Source organism: Accipiter gentilis, chromosome 30 (genome assembly GCF_929443795.1).
Source record: "Accipiter gentilis chromosome 30, bAccGen1.1, whole genome shotgun sequence".
Taxonomy (NCBI): Eukaryota; Metazoa; Chordata; class Aves; order Accipitriformes; family Accipitridae; genus Astur; species Astur gentilis.
This window is the reverse complement of record NC_064909.1, coordinates 7,217,156-7,240,387: the sequence shown is the minus strand read 5'-3', so window position 1 is coordinate 7,240,387 and position 23,232 is coordinate 7,217,156. Positions and strand designations below refer to the sequence as shown.

General features: G+C 37.7%; 2 protein-coding genes across 2 annotated transcripts in view; one reads left to right on the top strand and one right to left on the bottom strand.

Annotated features, from left to right (window-relative positions):
• Positions 1 to 23,232, bottom strand: part of HAAO (3-hydroxyanthranilate 3,4-dioxygenase) — a 36,056-nt gene that overhangs the window by 4,146 nt on the left and 8,678 nt on the right. Inside the window, exons 3-7 of the mRNA XM_049833918.1 lie at positions 18,925 to 19,008; positions 16,607 to 16,713; positions 13,621 to 13,710; positions 12,846 to 12,889; positions 1,053 to 1,198 (exon numbers count right to left, since the gene is read on the bottom strand). Coding sequence (XP_049689875.1) covers positions 1,053 to 1,198; positions 12,846 to 12,889; positions 13,621 to 13,710; positions 16,607 to 16,713; positions 18,925 to 19,008 — 471 coding nt within the window. The remainder of the gene's footprint in view (positions 1 to 1,052; positions 1,199 to 12,845; positions 12,890 to 13,620; positions 13,711 to 16,606; positions 16,714 to 18,924; positions 19,009 to 23,232) is intronic.
• Positions 1 to 23,232, top strand: part of MTA3 (metastasis associated 1 family member 3) — a 230,276-nt gene that overhangs the window by 206,878 nt on the left and 166 nt on the right. The window lies entirely within an intron of this gene.

Below are 23,232 nucleotides of genomic sequence, written 5' to 3'. Positions count from 1 at the left end.
AAATTCTATTTTTACAGAAAAATGTTCATAGAAGATGACGTTATTTTTACAGACATTAAAATTCACATTATGTTTGGTATTCTCATATTGATTCCTACTGATAAAAAGGGAACTGATCACACCTGCCACTCCTTATGCTCCTCTGCATCCTCACTTATCTATTCCTTCTGCCTCCTCCCACTCTCAGCTTTGCATCTATATCCTTCCTGCGTCTGTTCTTGGAACAGGCACTTCCTCCTCATGAACTCTGGGCCCCGTCAAGAGCCTGTTGAATTATAAAGGTTCTCCCATTAACGTTAAAAAAAGCTGCAGACCGGACCTTATTTTTCTCCTCATCTGCCCTTTTTGTGGTTCTTCCTGACAGTCCCATGCTCTCTGTCACTCTGTTGTCAAATGTATTGGATTCTTCAGAGTGTGACTCCAAGTAGCCCAGGGAAAGAATATGTTTTGTAAACGATCGTGCATACAGCACAGATATCAAACGGTGACAGCTTCACGTACACCCAAACGAGACTGTGTTTGACTAAACTGAGAAGTGAAATGCTTTAGCACAGCCCAGGCTCTCTAGTGCTGTCCAGTTTTCCTTGTTTCAACTTTATGTAGATTGAGGGGGAGGTAAAAACCGTGTATTTACACACCCAGATTAGACTTGGCACCAAGAATGCTGTTCAAACATACGGGGAAGCCAAACACACTTGTGAGTAGTCACCCTGGTGTTTCTGCTCTGGGAAATATGGGGGGGTGGGGGGTGGTGTGAGAGAGCTGGTTTAATCCCAAAGGAAATGAATGGCAATAAGGTTCAGGTTGATTCCGTGAATGGAAGTATCTGAGCTAGGAAGCCCCTGCCCTAAGCTACTCAAATCAATGCACGAAGACAGGCACTTCCAAAGGGCAGGGCAGGCTAAGGCTGAGTTGTTCTGTAGGAGTGCAGAACTTCCGCCGCTGACTACATGATTTTCCCAGGCCTGGATTCACTCAGTCTGAACAGTAGGCAGCTATTATCTGTACCTTTAAAAAGATCCCTCTCTTTCAGAGAAATTAGACATCCCTACCTCTGTTTCAAAGTTATCTCCAAACATACTCAAGGATTTCTTCTGTTTTATTTCACCACGATGATCATTTAACCAGCTTTGGAAGGTAAATGGCTCCATAACAGAAGTGGAATTCAGTGGGAAAGGTGTTTCTTTCAGGAGTTCATCTGTAAGCAAGACAGAGGGCTATCAGTGACGCTTGCTTCCCTTGATCTTTGCAAACATTTTACTGTTGTTTACAGCTTGAAGGGTTCAATTTACAGATATTATCTAGTCAAAAGGCTGTTGTAACAGCAAACAGTGCTATGGTCATTATCAGGACTTCTTACTTGAGGTTGTGAGATGCATGCATTATTTTTGTGTCTTTGAGTTGCTTTTCTGAAGCTGTTGTCCGAACTGTTGTGCAGTCATGCCTGTTTAAAAAGGCATTCAAACAGCATGCAATAGGCTACCTAGTTCTTGCTGGCATATTCTTCATTCTCTTCCAGACCAGCTTTTGCACTGGTAAAATCTGATGTATCATCGCCGAGCCTTTGCCGAGTCACCCCTTGCATATCCCCATGTAAGTGGAATTAGGCCCATAGAACTAGCTTACTCTACATCTTTCACATAGTTAGGACTGGCTTTTATGTTTCTTCTCCCCTATGTGACCACGGTGGTGCAAACAGGTTATCACAACCCCAAACTTAATAAAAGGCCTTTTTTTGTGGTGTTGCTGGAGTTGTAGCTGGATTTAATTTCCAGTAGTTGTCATTCATAACTGATTTGATTTAAAATAGCTGGAGGACCAAATGCAGTTTCCATGTAGCTGGTGAAATTCAAGATTTGTGCTGTGTGTTGCTGGTATATGAAATTAGCTTTAGTTATTTACCAGCTCACAGTGAAGTGCAGAGACAGCGCAATCGCCTTGGTGTTCCTAAGCAGTTTGTTCTGAGATGTCATGGGGGAACACCCATAGAGTAATTTCAAGTAATAATGCCAACTAGATGCAGGAAAAACTGGCTAGATGGCTGTCTCCCAAATGCATTGAGGTAATAAACTCACAGCCAAATCTTAGCCTTGGTACTAGTAATAGAGTAGGTCTTTTTAAAGTATTGTATTCATTATGCAATGTTCTTCTGGGTTTTTTTCTAAAAGTGTATTTCACTGCTCTGCAGTGTTTTGAATGTATCATTTCAGTTTTTCATGGAAGGCCGTTTTGTATGCAGTCTTTGAACGATATGCGAGGTCAGTGCATCTGAGGCATAGCATAGTGTACTGAATAAGCTACTGCTGTTTAACAGATCATAATAAGAACCAAATATCTAAATCCATCTCCAGACAACCTGAATAGGATGCTAACCCTTTTATTGTAGAAACGGGTTTTGCTATTCAAATTTCTTCTCCCTTATATTAAATTAAACAGAAGTAGTCAACATTTTCTGCAAATGATTTGTCTCAACAATGCCTCTTTCAGAAAAATACTGAAAGCAATCTGGAGAAATTTGCAGCAAGGAGGAATTTTTTGTTTGAAAGCTTTTTGCCTTCAAGCTTTTTTTAAAAAACATCCTACTTTTACATTATTTAACTCAAATATTTAACAATAAAATTTTCAATTTTATTGAAAAGCAAACTCCTCCAGAGAAATTAAGAAGCACCAGAAGTAAAAAGAAAATCTTTACATTAGATTTATTCTAATCTGGGCCTGGAAACATTAACAAGATCTAGTCTGAACATTCTATATTTTATTGTTTGATAACACTAAAAAGTAGTGTTATGGTCACTGGTGATTTATTTTCATGCTGCAATATGTCTGGTTTGGTGGGCTTTTTTCCTTAATTTTCACAGGTTCATCAAACTTGCTTTGGAGGTAATTAGGAATACTTATACACTTTGTCCTTAAATTATGGATATGCTCAGCTATAGCTGTGATGGAAAGTTGTTTTTTGGCTAGGGCAAGATACAAAATGTAGGTCTAAAATATTATGAAATATATTCACAGACAGCAGAGGAGCAGAAAGATATTTTATCGGAAGGTACTCAGTACAATTAATATTCCAACAGATTATTAAATATTTTGTTTCATTAATAGTAGCAATCTTTACCTTCTATAGTAATATGAAGATGATAGAGGTTTTTTTCTGTTATCAGAATAAAACAGGTCACTCTTGAATTCAGAAAAGCCTTTTGGAATACAAGGAAGTTGCCCCATTGGCAGGGCTTTCTACTAAAATGCATGTCCTAGTTGAGATAGTTAAAAAAACCCCACAGCACGCCACCAACCAACCAACCAAAAAAAAACCCAAACCCCAAACTGGTATATAGCACCCAGTAAGGTGAGAGACACGTACTGAAAAGCCATGGGTATCCTGCTCAGCTCAAGGGGATACATTTTCCTCACAGATTAAGAATGCCAGCATCGAGCTAACAATTACGTTCAGACTTCATGTGCTGGAGAATTGATGGCAAAAAGCTGAGTGCCTAGGGTGGGCACTGTGATGTTTTAGGCAAGCAGAACTATGAATGCTCCCCATGAGTTGCAAGGAATTTGAGGTACAAAAAAGCCAAAGTACTTGTTTGTGTTCTGACCAAGAAACAAGACAAATCTAACAATGAAAAGTAGCTATGAACTTCTAAGTTTGTAGCTTATCTTCTGTCACTTACTCCCCATAAACATAATTTTGCTAGTTTTCCTCTTTCTAGTGAGCTCTGACCCCAGCTGTCCTGATCAACAGGGACAACACAGACAGAACAACAGTAAACAGTGACCTACGCATACTTAGGGCCAATGTAAAGTGTAATAATATGTCCTACACTTACTACGGAGCATTGGGCTTTCTTGCTTGTGATGTACAGGCGCTTTCTAACAGTTTCATTTACTTTCAAGTATAGGTGGACTTTTTTATTTAAACTTTAAGTTCCTCAGGACAAGAGCTGTCTTTTGACACTTGTTTTATCAGTGGGCCCTGATCTGTGATGGGGTTTTAGCTAATTTTGATGTCAATGACACTTGCCCAGTGACAGCATAACAGCCTTTGAAAACTGAGTCCGCATGAAATGAACCTTTAGTGTGATCCAGTATGATGATTTGGTTACCTGTTACTGCAGAACAAATAAGAGAGCACTGTGATGATGAAGTACATGACATATGTCTGTGTATTATTAATAGCCTATTTGACCGGGTGCTCATTTAATCCTGATACTTAGCCCCTGCCTGATGCTGAAAGCTGCAGGTGCCCTAGCACTTGTGAACTTGAGCTAATGAGCTACAATGAGGAGGATCCAGTATTCTCTGATCCCACACATACCAGACGTGAAGCCTGGTGCTTCCAAAGGAACTGATTGTTTCTTATCGGGCTAATGGCTCATGTTTAGATAATGTTGCATATATTTCTGCTTAGCCTGTACATTAGCTTTCAACAATATCTCAGGAAATGTGAGTTGGTGTGTTTCCAGAGTTCTTATGTTCTAGTAATACCGTGAGACAGGGAGATAACATGTTTAATCATGGTGAAGGTAAAAATATGCCAGCAAAATGCAAGAAGATGGCAATTCTAAGCTACTCGGCTAGAAGTCTTGTGTATGTGTCTCCAAGTAATACATCACTAAGTGGAACATCAAATCTAATATTTTCTTACGTGTTCAGGAGATCCATTTAAATAGTTCAATAGTGAAGTCCATTTTTGTAGATCGTTATTATTAAATATTCATATCACAGCAGTGTGTTCTTTATGGGGTTTATAGCTCTTTTCAGCTTTAAATTAGAATGTGATGATATCATGTTAAGCTGAAAAATACATCACGTTTACCGAATGAGTTTGTAAGTATTTAAAAAAGGAAATTACAGGTTTCAGAGGAAGTTGATTTCAGTTAAACAATAGAGACTGTACTGAGACTGAAAATACAAAGCTGTGCAAAAATAGGGAGAACAGCTTACAAGAAAACAGCCAGCAAATGTACAGGTAGTTACAGTCTCAACAGAGACCACCTAAAGAAGAGTTTGAACTTTCTGGGAGTACTGTACTTCTGATAGCAATAAAGAGGACAGGTAAAAAGAGGACTGCCGCTGGCCTACCAGCTCTATGTGGGTGTATTTGCTTGCCCCAAACTCGCATGTTACATGCAAGCTCCCCCTTCTCTACCCCAGTAGAGATATGCCTAAGCTGTGTTGCCAAGAAATCAGAGCATCTCATTCTTCCAGAGTCTCTCTTGAGCCCTACTATCCCCAAGCTCTTCCCTTAGCTGTCATGCAAACCTTGTTTCTTTGCGATTTGTTGCAAAGAAGAGCAATAAAGTACATGAAATACAATACATTGAAATAGTGTCAACTATCAAACTGATTACATGTTGGCTTTATGAAAAACTATATTTGTCAGTGACATGCCATCCTTCACTTCTAGGCAGCACGTTCTAGATGGAAAAAATCTTCAAATCTTTAAATCACCTTATGTGTTCTTACTAATTATGAAAGCCCCTCCATGCTAAGTCACTGTGCTGCCTCAGAAACAGTCTGTCCCTGCGTGCTGTGGCTCCATCTCCATGCAAGGATGTGAGAAAGTACCTTAGAAATGGTGTCTCCCTCTGTAAAAGCAGAAGACATCCCTATCCAAAGTGGAGCAGTTTTGTTGTCCTTTAACTGAGCATAAAATGGTCCAGACTAGGCATAAGGAGCTCACAAATTATTTTAGAATTGTGTATTAATTTTTTATGTCCACTTGCTAATTATCCCTTCCATCTCTTTAAAGAATACTATCATAATGAATATTCCTGATGTGACAGTTTTGCAGTATTTCATGTTTAATTTCCAATGCCAGCAATAATATATACCCTGGGATGTTTTCCCCATACGTTCCTACCTAATTCCTCTGAAAAGCCTGCATTATTCTCTACATTAACAGAAATGTCAATGAGGCTAGTAGGAGTTTAATACCTCTGCAAATAAAACCTGTGGACTGAGGGATGTAACTTCAGGCATCTGGGTTTGAAAAAACAAGTATGTAGCTCATTCCATATAAAAATCCAGAGTGAAAGTGCTGATGGTGACTGATTACTTTGGGGGTAGTTGGTTTATTTCACTGTTGTTGAGTATAGATGCAGAAACATTTAGCTGAAAATACAGCACTCACTTGGTGTAATCATACATTTCCCTGTGTAACTGTATTTGGTTTTGTAGCATGCCCTGAGAATTGTCATAAGTGCTAATTTATGACTTGTCCCTGTAATTATTTCTAGGCACATTTTTCTTTGTGTCGTTAAATCTATGCTGGAAACTAAACAATATTTTTTTCCCCCTAATTGAAACAAAGAAGTTTGATGAGGAAAGCTTTGAAAAATATTTTTGTAATAAAGAAATATAGCCTCTTCAAAAGGAGATATCACCAGCCAGAAGGAAGGGAATAAATTAGAACAACGAAATTGCAAGATTTAGGCCATAATTCTGTTTAAAGGCTGTTCCTGATATAGCTAGGTCATTGTAATTAAGAATGATAAATTGTATTGAAAAATACTGACTACTGTTCCAATCCTGAAATCAGGAATCTTAATTTTTGTTTCTGAATCTGCCTTTTATATGATTGTATGCACTTCATTGTATGTATGCATACTTCATTGTATGCACAATCATCTTTGTGCATAACTTCTGATTCCATAGAAGAGGAATAGGATATTTCATTATAACAAGTGTTGAGACCTCACTACATTTGTGAGACAAGGATTTGTACAGCATGTGTAAGCTATTACTACTGAATAGCCTTAGAAACACTAGTGAAAATGTCAGACTGACTCCATTAGTAAGTTTCCTGTTTCAGATGTTGCTGTCTGGGGAGCATTTAAGAGTGTAAGAAAGAAAGAAGCTACCTTATTAGAGAAGACATACCTGCTGTGAAACTGTTCTGAGCTTTAGAGCTCTTAAAAATATTAGATATTTTTTTTTTCAATAAAGTCTGAACAGAAAGGAAAACAACTTTATAGGGCATTTCTTCCAATTTCCCTGGTAGGTTTATTACAGACATTATGTACTCAAGGTCAGTAGCGGTTTGGTTCCCATGGTTAAGCATTAGGAGAGCTCCTGGAGATTACGGTTTATGCTCTGCCTCTCTTTGAGGAGACTCAGCTGAAAACATTGTGGGAGAAGCAGACTTCTTCCTGGACACTTTTTTTGTTTGGTGACTGTTGTCATTAGCAGGTCTGGGCTCTGGGAGCCTAATGAACTTCTCGGAGCATTCCTGGCTCCAGAGAACATGCAGCCTGCAGTCCTGGGTTTTGGATGATATGTTGTATTTTTGGATTAAAAAGTTTAGAATAAGTTTTCATATGGCAAATTATAGAAGCCTTACTCTAGACATTGTAATTCTACTTTATTTGTGTATTAAACGTTGCTGACTTAGGTTGGTTCATCTGAGCTCTTAACCTCCATTACTAGTTAAATGCTCGCTGGGGACCCATGTGGTGTGGAAAGTTCTTAAATATGATGGAAGGGGAAATGGATGAAGCCAGTGAGAGGTTGCATGGTTATACAGGATTGGAGGTGTATATTAGATGATTCTATTCCCTTCTTCCACCTATGTACCGTTTGCAGTTCAGGTGGGCTTCAGGAGAGATATGAAATTGACTTGGAAGTTACCTAAAGGGTTTAGGTATGATGGGGTAAAGATAAACAGTGTATTTAGGAAGGCGTCTTTGCCAGAATAGAGACAAGGAGGTTGACACAGGAGTAGATTCGAGTGTTCATAAAAGTTATAGGTAGTGTCTCACAGAATTGTGTGATTATGGTGGGTCTCGACAGTTAAAAATGATTGACTCTGTATCAATTTGAATACTGTTCTGTCCTGGAGACCTCCTGGTGGCTCTCTGCAAAATAAATTCCCTAGAGGGACACTCCTTAATATCTAAATGCTCATATGTTGTTTTTTTTAGTACAAGTACTCAAAGCAGAAGGAAGTAACACATTATAGAAGAGAAGGAGCAATCTATCTAGATATGTTGGAAGTCCTTAAAAGATGAGAGAAAAGAGAATCAAATTCTTACTTTTCTAAACAGCTTCATAACAAATAAAACTTATTTCCAAAATCATCATTCTTATTTTTAAAAAACTACAATAATAATATCTTTAGAATTATTTCAATATACCTACAACAGAAAGGCACAAATATTTATGCAGTTCTTTTAAGTTCAGAAGAATGGCCCTATATTTGCTCTAGTGTAAATGAAGACAGAATTTCTTCCTAATTTTTATTTTTGAGGTAGATTTAATTAATATTGCCCACTAGCCAGTTATCCTTATTCTTTAGCTTTTCTTATTTTAAGTTATTAACACTCTTCTCTTTCGATCTGCTTGTTTTTATACACCACTGAAACAACACTGAACAGCAAATACTGTCTACAGAAGTTGCACTGGATTAGCTACAGAGGATGACAGTACAGAAGCTGATTTTTATAGTGCTGAGCTCACACTTAGAACTTGTTTAATAGCACTACTGAAACCAGAAAATGTTTGTTTATAGACCGTGCCCTAGGCTGTATGGTATTCCTACTCCAACTGACTGAAGAAAGGACCCAATTTTTCATACTCATTCAGATCCTTAGATTTTGTCTGCTCTGAACCACAAGCATAGAACTGTGCTATATTCTAACAATACTAACCAGATTTTAAGTCCAGACTGTAAATTATCCTAGATATACCTAGAATTGATGAAACTTTTGCTAGTGAAGTCAGTACAGGTCTGGTTTTTGTATTATATATCTGTATGTCCACTGACAACAAAGCTTTTATGGGAATTAAGATTTCATTGATAATTAGAAGTTGATTAATTAATATGGATAAACAAAACCCTGATATTCTACCTACACCATTGATGTTATTAAAGACAATTTTTAAACAAGCCTAACTTAGGAAAAGTCTTTTCTTGCACTTTTGCCATCAAATTTCACATAAAAGAAGCCTGGACTATTTCAGTGAGCATGGCAGGATAAACTTTTGAACTTCTGGATACTTTTGCAAACAATATTCAGCCATCACTGTTTATTAGAACTGGGGTTTGCCTGTCTGAACTGTCCCTTGTCCTCTTGACTATAAAATTGGGATGAAATAAAAACCCTGAGAATCTTACTTCCAGTTTGATTCAACTGAAAGTAGGAAGAGTTGTTTTGATAACTGTGATTCCTCCTGTCAAAAATTGTGTAAAGTAAACCAAACCAACCTATCTTGAGTGTTCTTGGTATGTTTACACTATATCTTAAATATATTCACCCTTATTAATAAAAGGAGAGGAGCGTTTTCTCAGACTTTATTTCTACACATGGTAACAAAAGAGGCTAGTAATTCAGTACAAAACATGGAAAATGCCTGAAGCAAGGATTGCATGCAATACGTGTTTCTGATTGTATTTCACCTGATGGTACTTGAGACCCTCTTCTAAAATGTATCTTTTTAATAGCTACTGCTGTCTTTTCATATATTCTGAGTAACCCTGCTTTCAGAGGGACTTGCCCTAATGTTGGCTGAGCCAGAAACCATAAATAAATCAAGAAAAAAATCTGGACTTGGGTATCTTTTTTTTGTGTGTGGGGGTTTTTTTTGTTTTTGTTTTTTTTTTTTAAAGCAATTGGAGGTTGATTGATTCTATTTATAGCTTTCCTTTATGAGTGAGCTGCAATCAAGGGTTTCTTTCAAGATGTTTTTCTTCATTTTTATTCCATTTCTCTCTGAAAAGGTGAGGCACTAGTTCAGGTTTATGTAGAGGTGAACCTGAAGCTGAGTGCTCAGCTGAGTGCTTCAGCTAGCACTTCTAAACTGAGGAGATTCTGGATTTCAGAAGAGCAACTGAAAGAAGAGGCTGAAAACCAGCCCTCTGCATAGGCCAGCTCAAATCTTGTTAAAATATGTCTTGAGAGAGAAACTGGTGGTAGCTTGTTATGTGTTACAAGTGTCATGCTGGTTGTTGAATTCTACTTAAAAAAATTCTGCTGAGGGAATAATTCGAAAGCATTATTTCTCTATCAGTTGGGTATGCCTGCAGAAGGAACATATTACCAGCTTACTCATATCTCAATCAAACTTTGATTTTTTTTTTTATTTTTTTTTTTTAACACAGGCCTCACTGACAGTTACAGGAGCTGCAAGCTGAAACTTCTGTAACTAAAAATCTGGGGCATTTTCCTAATGTGTAAGACATCACTGAGACTTTGAGCTTCTTATTGTCCATGAAAACTGAAAATTGGAAAAAATGGAGCTGTTTCCCAGGCTGAAAGCCTGCCATGTAACTTTGTTGACTGCTTTTTACTTATGGCAAGAGTTAAACCAAGAGCATTTCAAATATTTGTTGTCCTGACTTAGTGGCTAATCCAAGAGGAGAATCCATTCAGTGGGAAAAGATGTATTGAGCTCTGAGCAAAATAGCTATGTTTACTTGCCTTTTTTGTGTGTGTGTGTTGAAAAAAAACTTTTTTCAGCTTTAATGGAAGTATCTCATGCCTTTTGGCCTTTTTACAGATTTTGAATAAATTACAAAGACCTTCTGTACTGGATTTATCAATAAATTTCTCAGAGTTCCGTGTTAAAAAAAAAGTGTCAAGATGTATCATGGCTTCTGATTGATTGTCATGTTTGTTCTTTAGCTCTAATCTTCTGCAAAAATATTAACAATATAAATCTTTAATGTTCTTTGTTTCTGCACTGATATAATTAATTTGTTACTAATGTATAAGCTCTTAGCTCAGACTGGTGAGGGATGCTTATTGGAAATCATTGTATTGAACAAGGATAGTATGTGTGAGATGATTTTTTTTATTACAGCAGCATCTAGAGGCTTCATCTGAAATTATATTTCGTCTGTTAGACACTGTATAAACACACAGTGAGAGACAATACCTGTTCTACCTACACTCTACCCTCCGCCACCTGCAAAACCACCCCAAAACAACAACCCCCCCCCATCAACACCCAAACATGTCACACCGTTGACGTACTCCAATTAAAATAAGCACAAATTAAAATAAATACATTTTGATGGTGTGTCAGAGAGCCAATGCCAAAAGCCGGTTCAGCTGCAAAGTCTTTAAGGCAGGGTTTCTGGCTGGCTTACAATTTCCTGACTGCAAGGGCTTGTAAGGTTGCAATCCCATACATAGGACTCTTCTGTGAGCTTTTCATTTTGGTGACAGTGATTTTGTCAACTATTTTTAAGAAAGGTGATGTTCATGCAAAAAATATCTTTACCTGATTTTAGGATCTGAGTAAGAACTTTGTTCCATTATTGACTGAGATGGTGGGCAGTGGCATTTTAATGGTGAGTATCAAGCTGAGAAATAGGATAGATGTGGATATAATGTTTCACTAGAACCTTTGTCTCTATTAGAGTAATTAATAAACATCATCTTTCTTACGACATTTGGGAACGAATATGGAGATTAAGGACAACGGGTTCCAAAAAACTCTTAGAGAGGGGAACTAAAATTTGTCTTTAACTTGTGGCAAGAGCTATGGAACTTAAGTTATGGGTATGACTGAAGGATGACACTCAAGTTTGTCATGTAGTTGTAAAAGTAACATAGCTGGGTATTACAGCTGTGCATGTGTGCACATGCAGTGCACCTGAGCCATAAATTTCCTGGTAGGTGCAGGATGTCCCCCAGTCAGTCATCTGCATAAATGAGACAACAGACTGATTTGAAACAACAAACCTAGTTGAGCAATGGGATTGACTGAACTGCTGGCCTTCGTAACAGCATTTGGCTAACTCGTGCAGGAACTCTCCAGGTGGGAATCTCAGGCTGTCCTGGAGATCCCACAGGCAGCTCCTGCTGTGCTTATGCTGATTTGTATGTTTCCATGTGTCAATTAAGAGCTTGGCAATCTCATGGAGACTCTCCCGAAGTTCCTGCAGCAGAACTGACCAGGTTGCACCCAACTAAAATTTGCAAATAGTCTGTAGAAACTGTTCCTGCAGATGCAGGAATGGTCACATAGTGTAGTCTTTTGTACATAGTTAAGACAGGTGGGTGGTATTTTGCACATAGTTTACATTAATAGCAATGGATCATGCACATCCTGGATGACCACGTAGAGCTGTAGGCCAATAGGATTGTAAGATTTCAGCAAAACAAGTTTCCCACTGAAGGTGCTGTTGCAAGTATCCTTGCAATAGAGATGTCAGTTGCCATACAGAAAGCAACCATCATGTTTGAGAGACCTGATTCCTAAAGATATTAATAAATTAGTTTTAACAGTCACCCCCCCTATGTTCTATGTCTCTGTCCAACAGACTCAAGAGTCAAGTTACAACCGGAGTATCTGCTCAAGGGTGGAAGTTGCAGTCGCTATCCACAAACAGAGGCAAAATAAAAAATAGGGCAAGACAGCATGGAAATAAAATGTTAAATGGATCTAGACCCTACACGAACCAAAACTATCTGTCTTTCTCTAGGTGTCCTTTTTTCCCCAAGAGTAGATCACAGTGTATAATTATAGGTAAAGGAGTACAAGTAGGTATAGAGTGTATATTCAACTCACAGAAATCTCATTCTGCACAGTCAGAAATGAAATTTTGTTAGTATAAGACTTGAATGGCATGCAAGGATAGAGACATTGAGATTTCACACTGTACAGTTACCTGATAGGTCATTACAATGGCATCACATGAACAAGCAAGATGCTGTGGGTAATCATGTATATGGATTTTTATTTGTGGTTGGGGTAATGAAAAGAATTACTTTCCAAAGTAACTTTAATTTACATAATCAGAAGGAAAAACAGAAACTTAGTCATTTTGTGGAGAGAATCATTGCTATTCAATCAGGTACAGTAATTGTTCTAATTCTGAAATTAATTTGCATTACCTGGGTTTGGTTTTCCAGTTTGATATTGTCTTGAATTGAAAAACCTGGAATAATAAACATTTAAATGCTAGTAAAAAGTCACGTTCATCTTCTGTAGGTTAACAAAGACTAGGCAGTAATACCAGCCATTAAGCTTTGTGCTGAGAATGGATGTGTCAGATCCTTAGCTACTATTACATGTATTCAACAGGGCTATACCTATTTTATTGACAGAGGGTTTGTCCAAAAGTCCTCCAAAATTCGTGCCACTAAACAATTTCCTTGTTCAACTTTAGCAACCGTTTAACAAATTGATTAGTTAATTGTTGACATTCACACATTTCCTAGAAAGCAGGCCTCTACCAAATTTGCTACAGTACTGATTATTCATGAATAATATTGATTAAAAGTACTTAGATTAAGGCACGAGTGAAAGAAGCCTTAAGGCAAGCATTTTACCTAGTTAACCTACCATCAATTCAGTGTTATTTTCATTCAATTCTGTGTTAATTTTTCATTCAATTCTTTTTGCACTTTGCAGCAGGGTGCTTTTACTTGTTCAAAAATTATGTTCCAGATAGATGTGAGGAACACTTGATTTTAATAGTTTTTTAACCTGATTTAATGGGTTTGGGGTGTACAAGATATGATTAAAAATTTGTAGAGCAGCAATTAACTTTTAACAAGTCTATGTAAAATGCAGCATAAATAGAAAATTAACTATGTAAATCACAGACTGATGATCTATTAGATCATTTTAACCATTCTTTTAAAATTTACGCAGAAAAAAGCTTACTCTTGAATTATAGGTATAAGTTGAGTGCCGAGATCTTCACAGTGGAACCATTTTTCAAAGAGGACATTAGTTGATTCTCCAACATAATATCTGACAAAGTAAAAACATTAGTTGATCCTTTTATTAACTAACTGATCATGCAGTTTCAGTCCTTTCAAGAAAATAGCTACTTGATGTTGTGTAAGAGCATGTTATTCTCAAGCCTGGTGTACTTTATTCTGAAGAATGGTTATTTAGGGAAGCTTTCTGTCTCCCTGGTTAGCTGACGTGGTGGGTGGGGTGCTCAAACTTCTATGGAGGGCCTTGTAGTTCTGCTGATCAACCACAGATAAGTCACCAAATTCCTTCAGCAAACTTCCCAGATTTGATCCTGGAAATGATTGGTGACACAGTCCCTTGGGACCAATTACTCTCACTTTGGATGCAGTTACTGAAAAAAATAATTGGCCCCAAATACCATTTCCAGTAACTGCTTCCATGCAGCTATGAGATAAATGCTCATATTTAAGAGACTCAGCTTGCTTATTACCCATGCATGGACTGTTAAGAAAACAAGGTAGCTTATGGACTTGTTTGCAAAAAAATAGATGGTTGTCAGCTACATAAATTTGGTAAATGTTGTTTAGGTCACCCCTCTGAAGAGGAACTTAGTGCTTCATTTGCATTATTTTATGTCTTAACAAATAAATATTGTGCTGAGATCAACAGGTCAAGGTTGCTGTAATCTATGGAATGGCAAATAGAGAATTTACCTACAGATTTAAAAAAGACTGCTTAGACTGGCAAGGGAGTGATGCTTAAGTACGGTCACTCGTATTGCAACTGCTTGTAAACAGGTCCTATATGTCCTTTGGGTTAAAGACACTGGAATGTGTGTTTGAAGAGGGAAACAAGGCTTATATAATTATACTGTGCATATTTGTATATTCATGTCTGTCTTATGTATCTATATATATATTGTCCAGAAACTTTCCAAGAGCATCGTGGCTCCTCAAGTTTTGCAAAAACAGGGTACTCGGAAGAGAGTAACTTTATTAATGCCTCCAATATGGAAAAAGCTGTGCTCTGAGCACAAATATTGAACACAGAGAATCTACAGAGAAGAGAGATGTTACAAATGTCTCAGTTGGGAAAAGGAACGCCTGGGAAGGACTCTGCACCTTATTAGGTGTTAAAGAATCCAACCACACAACTAACATCTAATACAGAAACTAGTTGTTTCTGTACTTCTTTGCCATAGGATTAAGATTAGCTAGTGCATTTTTCTTATAGTACAAAGCATGTAATCATTACTTAGGCTGAAACACTGGGGCAGGCTACTTATTCTTCACTTGTACAATAATTGGCATGCTGGGGGCTCTGATTTATGACTGAGGCTTGTAGGCATGATAAATAATGGAACAGTAACATAATATTAGACCTTGAGTCAGCATACTTCAAAGGTTATTATGACTTCCTCTTGTAGAGTCTTTGCTGCAGGTGGCTGGGAGTGAAAAAAAGTTTGAGAAGATTAGAGGTTCTGGTTATAAATCCCCACCTCTCCCAGGAGCAGAGAGACAATGTGGGTTCAAAAGTATGACATGATTGTTTACTTCCAAAACTTCAGGTGTCTGTTCATCATGTCAATGTGAAAACAAGGGCACTAAAAACCTCTGAGTGATTTATTTTCAGGCACCTGATATTTTCAATTAAGAATGTGCTTTGTTAATCCAATTATTTTTTCCACCTGCAAACCGTATGGTAGCTTTTAGTTTAATTTCCCCACAAGACCATGACTATAATGGAGTGCAAATCTCTAGATCTACCTGGGATCCCTAAAAAGACATTCAGCATCTCTCTAACTGATACCATTCACAGACCTCATGTACAAGGTAGGTTATTTTACTTAGTTACCTAAAGCTACTTATGTTTCTTTATTACAAATAAGCATTGTTATCTGAATCACTGGCCAATTGTTTCTAGCTCAAGATATCTTTTTAATAATGTAAGTGCTCATAATCCACAGGCCTGCAATGAAAGGAAAAAAAAGGGACAAGTGCATAGATGAACAATGTTTTAAGTGAACTGAATTTGTCTTTAGCTTGGAATCCAATCAGGTGGGTTTTTTTGAATGGTCCATTTCTTAGTTTCTTATTTCTTTCTTTAGCCTTTTTTGTTTGAATGAAAAAGCATATCTTTCTAGCTCCACATATTTTTAATCTTCCTGCTGTGGTACCGCCCATGGAACAAAACTGTAGGCAAAAGGACAGACACAGTACATTACAGATATTACCACAATTTTAAATCTTTATAAATTACATGAATAGCTGTCAACTCTCTTTGGTCAGTCGTATCTGGTTAATATCAAACCAGCTCTTCTAACTTGGCTAATGTTACTGCTGTGACTTGCCGCCTTAGACTTACGAATTCTGTATGACCACAGGACAAGGCTTAGTCCTGCTCCCACTAGAATACAAAGTAAACTTCTCATTTCTTTGAAGATGTTGTTCTCATAAGGCAGTAAAAGCTAGGCAGAGGTGTGTACAATGTAGAGGGGTTAGCATAAGGAAAACTGACTTTTGTTCCCAGCTTCCCACATACGTGCCAAGAAAGCTCCTCTTCATCTTTTTTATTTCAGCGCTTACAAAGGAATTAATGTTCTGCTTGACAGAATTGATTAAAAAAAATCTTTTTTGGTTTGTGTTGTTACAGAGCTCTGAGATTTTAAAACTTATGACGATAGTAGTAGGCAAAACATAAGTAGACAGCTATAAACACAGCATGCATTTAAGACATTTCAACATGTTCCTTGTTTAACTAAATCAAATGCTAAATGAGATCTCTGTTTATGTATGTATAGGTAAATAGATGTGTGGATAAAATTAGTACAAAATTGCCAGCGTGAATCTGATAAATTATCAGGAAAGTAAAATACAGTATTGTATTGACATGAGAAATTAGTTTATATTACGAATCCTAACAGATTAGCCAACAGTTTATACTTCACCTGAGCCCATCAATTTCTGTCTTTAATCTTTCCCTCTCAATCACAAGACCCACAGTGTTTGCGTATCTCTGAGGAGAATGAGGTATCCTAGCAGGTAGGAGGAACATCTGTTCAAAGAAATGGGAAAGCATCAGTGTTAGGAAGTCTTTGTTCTTTGTGTTGTCCTTCCTCCACCCCCCAACCTGCAAACCCCTCTGCTCCTTGCCCCACTTTTCCCCTACTCTTTGTCGATCCTGTGTTCCTCCTCTGCAGCTGCGCCCACTTTGGTACCAACAGCCCAGCAGATACTGTTTCTTGCTTTCTCAGTGAATTCTGACCACTGACTGCAATCAGCACTGCCTTTATGGCAGTCAGGTCCTTTCCTCCTGGTTTGATCATCATTGCTGGACACAATTGAAATTAAAATCTAACCAGTTACTCATCTGGAATTTATAAATTTACTGCAATGTCTGAGTAGCAGGAACAGAAATAAAAAGCAAGTTTGTTGTCACCTCAAGAAAATGTCTAATCAACCACATGTATCCCTCCAACATAGTAAGCACCTGTGATTGCATGATGAGGAGTGTTATTCTCTTCAGAAATAATTAACAAATATGAGGGGCTACTTACTCACGCAAGTGACAAAGTGAATAGACAACGTTAGGTTGGGAGAAGTCTATTGCTGAAGTTTGAGAATAAACCTTTTTCTAGCAGCTATCTGATTACGTAGGAAGGTGGTACAAGCCTGTACTGTCCTTCAGTGCTACAGATTTCTTAGCCAAGTTTGGGCAAGTCTGTCTACAAAACAGAGCTAATGATAGTGCCTCACCAGGTCTAGTGTCAGTCTTCCCACTAAGGATATTGTGCACTCCTTTTCATTAAAGCTTCTGGTACTTGCCAAGATCTCGGCTGAATGTACTTCTCCAGTGAGAAGTGTATTACCAGACTCTCACTGTCTGTAGGTTTGAAAAAGTAGATCTGTTTCTTCATTGAAAATGTTGTAATACTTCTAATGACATCAAGCTATTGGATCTAATATGTCTTCCATTTTAAAGGCTGGCCCCACTAGACCTAGTAATCTTTTCAAAGACTGAGTACAGTTCAAGCTTGTGACAATGAGTGGCAGTTGTAGCACATTTAATACCTTGTAGTAACACCAAGTAAAATACTTAGTCATGCGCTCATTAAGAACACTGCAATGTATGCTTTAGCAAGTCCACTACTGTAAGGACAAACAACTGAGTGCAGCTGGATACATTTTATCCATAAATTGCTCTTTAAAGCTGTTCTTGTATTGTGATGGTTGGGAAGGCTAGCTGTGAGGACTAAAGAAGGCTGAAAATAGTGGAATCTTTTAACCTTCTAAGTTCTAGGCAGTTTGCTTAATGGTGTGTTTGGGTGGGTGGGCAGTATGTACCTGTTGTGGTTTAACCCCAGCTGGTAACTAAGCACCACGCAGCCGCTCACTCACCACCCCCCCCCGCCCCCCATCCAGTGGGATGGGGGAGAAAATCAGGGGGGAAAAAAGAAGTAAAACTCGTGGGTTGAGATAAGAACAGTTTAATAGAACAGAGAAGAAGAAACTAATAATGATAACACTAATAAAATGACAACAGTAATGATAAAAGGATTGGAATGTACAAATGATGCGCAGGGCAATTGCTCACCACCCGCCGACCGACACCCCGCCAGTCCCCGAGCGGCGATTCCCTGCCCCCACTTCCCAGTTCCTATACTAGATGGGATGTCCCATGGTATGGAATACACCGTTAGCCAGTTTGGGTCAGGTGCCCTGGTTGTATCCTGTGCCAACTTCTTGTGCCCTGGCTGGGCATGAGAAGCTGAAAAATCCTTGACTATAGTCTAAACACTACTGAGCACCAACTGAAAACATCCGTGTTATCAACATTTTTTGCATGCTGAACTCAAAACATAGCACTGTACCAGCTACTAGGAAGACAGTTAACTCTATCCCAGCTGAAACCAGGACAGTACCTAAAAATATGTAAATAAAAGACTGATCCCCATGAATTCAGATGGCAGATTCCATGCAATTCAGGGGAATAAGAAATCCTCTCAGTATATTCCTGACTATCTGAATGGGTATCCTAAATGCTCAGAGAGATTTTTATCTGTTATTGAAATAATGAGATGTTGAACACAGTGTACTGTAGTTTGCTGTTAATTACATGGAATTTGCTATACTGCATTGAAGATTTTTTTTTTTATTACGAAGCAATCTCTTGCACAGCAGGGATAAACTGACTTTTAAATAGTTCATACAATATTCACTTAACATACCTATGTACAACAATAACAGAAAAATCACCCTGTTTTACCTCCCCTTCTCGGATGACAATGTCTTTTTGTTTCCCATTTTCAATTATCTTCAAACACATATCTCCTTTAACCTGGTAAAACAGCTGAAGGAATAGGAAAATAACATTAAGGCAACTACTCCAAAACATTCTGTATATAAAGGATACATGTATAAATACATTCAATCTGTAATTGCAAATATTTACATATTTCTTCTAACAATAAATGACTTCCAACCTTTGTTGCTTTTGAAAGCGTTACTAAATATATATTATTTCCATTATCTTACATGTATTTGACAGTCTAAGAGGTCTATAACTGCTTATAGAGCTATTCTGTGAACCCAGTGGAATTCCGTTGCACTGTCTTTACTCCTTTGTAGGTTGGGACTTTATGGTTTAGACATCTGTTAATTACATTGTATATAAAGCTTCATTTCAGTTGTAGCAGGGTCTTCACTATTGTATTCAGTCAAACTAAATGTCACTTTTCCAAATAAGCTCCAAATATGCATGCACAAGTTTTTTGGGTGCATGGTTTTTTGGGTTTTTTTTTTTTTTTTGTTTGTTTTTTTAATGAAGCTTTCTCATTTGGGAATAATTGCCCATTTGGAAGCTGTTCTGCGTTATTTCTGTGGATACCCTGAAAGCCCAGCAACAGCTGATCCTCTTCCTACTGTGCATGTAAATGTAAAAGGATTACATTCAAAGCATGTATAAGGACAGAACCACTGAACCCATAATTTTGTCCTCAGTGACCTTTTCACAAGTCTGTTTTCAGAGTAGCTTTGGGGGAGCTCTGAGGTGCGCAGACCTAGCCTCATGTTTTGTGGCAGGACTGTGCTATGATCTGTAAGCAGGTCTCTTTGACCTAGAATAATGGGCACATTGTTCCTCATTTTCTATAATACAGAGCAATAATACTTCCAAAAGTCAACTTTTCCACCATTCTCTGCCAAGCTTCTATATGCTTTCCATGTTCTGTTTGCTATATCTAGAAACCAAAGAGATTAATTCATATAATTGCTAGTGCAGGTGAAATTGAAACCTGATTAAAAGTAGTGTAGTGAAAATAATTTTATTTATAGTAATTCTCTACAATTTTGGCAAAATGGAAAATAAATAGGGGAAAGAAGAAACCACCGAAGTATATACAAACTGAACCTTTTCCAACATTAGAAATGCTTAATCAATTTTTTTAGTCAGGATTATTTCCAAAAGAGTTTTGAAATATTAATTCAAGCCCCGAGAATTCAAGAAACACCTCTATGAACTTCACAAAGAATAAATATGCTGCCAAGGGAATGAAACAGTAGAGACAACTGAAGATGTACTGGAAAGTGCTCATGCTGAGAGCTCGTATATGAGCGAAAAGTTCACCTTGTGCCAGACACATCACAATGGGTAAATTATAACTCTTGTCTAGATGGCCACAGTGCCATGCTACTTATCCTCCTTGCACTCCCTTTCCCCAGGTTCTTTTCCTGTCATTTTCTTTGATGTTACTGAACAACTGTAAAAAAATGCTATAGTAGCCCCCGTTACAGACACGCTGGGCAGGGCTAACTGCTCATTGTACAACATAAGGTGATTTGAGTGGGGAAATGATCTCTCCTTCATTTCAAAAAAGACTCATCTAGGACTGTCGTAAGATCCTGATGGATTATCGCAAAGGCCATTGGCAATATGGCACTGGTAATGCTGAAATAGAAAGAACCTTCTTGAAATGTTGAGCTTTGGAGTGTCACCTTCCCTATAACTCCTGAGGGAGCCATTACTGAACACAGGCACAGGATATGTAGATGAAGGGAAGAACAACAGAGGCAGAGTTTTATTCTGCTTGTGACCATGAATCATGCAGCTAAGCAAACTTTCTGGTCATGAAAGACTGGAGAGGGGAAAGGGGACATCCAGTTCAGTAGGTGAGCATCACAGTCATAAGGAAAGATTTTGAACGCTGTATTTTGAATTAAAAGAATTGTTTTGCAATGGGAAAGGAGGAATGAGGTGGGCTACACGGTGTCAATAAAAGTGTTTTTCTGACTGAATTTAAATAGTACCTTTCACTGTAAATTATGGTCTGTTCTTCAAAACTTTTTTTTGAAAATGTCTGAGTGCTTCAGTCATCCATAAATCATCTGATATAACTGTGATTAATACAAGTGGCAGTAATTACTAAATCTACTGCTGTGCTTATATTATACCCTGAACTTTTATCAAGAAAACTATCAACTGTTTAATATCTCAGTGGGTTACAGTCCATGCCCATTTCACAGGACAGTTTGGCAATACAGTATTGTACTGTCTTTTTGCTAGAATATTTATTTATTTTTTTTATAAATGTTGACTGAGCTTTGCCTTCTGGGAAAATCTAACCTTTCCCTAAGTATCTCCTAGAAAAATCAAGGCCTGAGTAAGGAGGTACTGGGGTGTTTGTGGGTGCATGCACCCACTTATGTATATGTATGTATATACACAAATATGTATGCATATAGATAGATGGTAAGTCAGTAGAGTTCAAGCTGCCTGAAAATATAAGCTTTCCTAATTGGTCTGTTTTTACTGGGATAATCTGGTATCCATTATCCACAGTAGTACTGAAAACTGAGGAAATGTGCAACATTTTCACTCTATTAGCATCTTATTAATGACAGGATCTCGTTACATGTAATATATACATATATATATCTCCTTGCAGAGAAGCCTAGATTTGTACACTGCTACTGCATAATAGGTCAAAATCAAACATGGATTTGTCTTTCTGGGTGAAAAATGTGGCTCAAGGAAGAAACAAAGGTTGTTCATGTGTCTTTTTATCCCTTTTATTACTAAACATGCTTATTTATTATTTTTATTATTTTTATACCTCCTTCTTTTCTTCCTTTCATTTTGCAGACTTCTGCCTTTTGTTTAGCTTTCCTGCTTACTATGTGGCATCTTCTTGTTATGATTACACTAAAAACACTTCTTATTATTATTTCTCACCTTGCCTCTAGAAGTTATGAGCCACCTAGAAGTCATTCTTTACCCTAAGCATAACATTTTTTCAAAACATTGCTCAATATGATCATTAAAACTGCAGTTATACCTATGAAAACTAAACTGAAAGGCCCTTAATATTGAGAGGGTTTTTTTTGACTCATTTAATTTTCCTTAAATTCTCTTTATTGTAGGATAATTACATCCTCCTTCCTTAGTCTGCTTCATCCTTCTTGAGCATGCTTCAGACCTGGTAGTATTGTGTTAAGCTGCAGTGAAAGGCAGCATGACCAGTGCTGAATCATTGGCAAGTCCATAAATGGTTATTTCACTCAGTTATGAAGACACATAAAATAAATTATGCAGGCATTTCTGGAGACAATAGGTGGAGATGCAGAGAGGTTGCCTTCAGTGGAAGCATGACTGAAGCTGCTTGTCTTGGTAGGAATTAATTTCAACAGGGTAGTAGAAAGTGTGGATACTACCTTAAAAAGAGCAGTATCATCCCCACCATATTAACGTGGTGAGAATTGTATTGCTGCTTCATCCAAGTACATGTATCCTAGCAGAGTAAAGAAGGAAGCATGTAGCAGGGGAAGAACACAGTGTTTCTAATTGGTTTGTACAGGCCAATTAAAAAACAAGTCTATTTTATATTATGTACAGCAATGTATGTATTTTAATTTAGATTCACCTTTGATATCAAACTCTGCCTAGATGTAGGAGCCCAGAGCTCTGTGAGGGCTTTTGTAGCTGAGAGCTTATTCGTAGACCTGTAAAGATACCTGCAATTTGCAGTGTACTTTGAGTGCTGACTGCTTCTGAAAGTGGAATTTGGGATTGCTCAGCTACTTCTGGGATTAGGCCCGGACTTGGCATACCCTGGCTTGTACTGCTTGTCAGATTGCTAAGCACTAAATTAATTTGCAGAGCAAATCAAATTCTGATGTGGGAGTAGAGCCTGGGTGTTTTCCAGACTTCAGTGGTGACTGATGTATTTGAGCACAGAAAAACAATTTTCTCCGCCTCTCGTCACAAGGCTTTTCAGCCATCAGAAGTATGGAAGGCAAACAGATGAGGAAGGTAGAGAAAATGATGTTGTGGTGTTTTGATTTTTTTTTTTTTTTTTACTCTGCTCATTTACATGTCATCTGTGAAACCTGAATACTACCCCAAACTCATCCCAACAATTTTATGCAGCAAACTTATTTCTGAAGACACAATCTCTTTCTGATGCAAAAGGATCATCTCTCTTATTACTTTGTAATAGGACCTTTGTTTCTTAAAATATTCAAAGAGTTTTCACCAGATGAATTGGGGGGGTGTTAAATGTAAATAAGCAAAAAGATT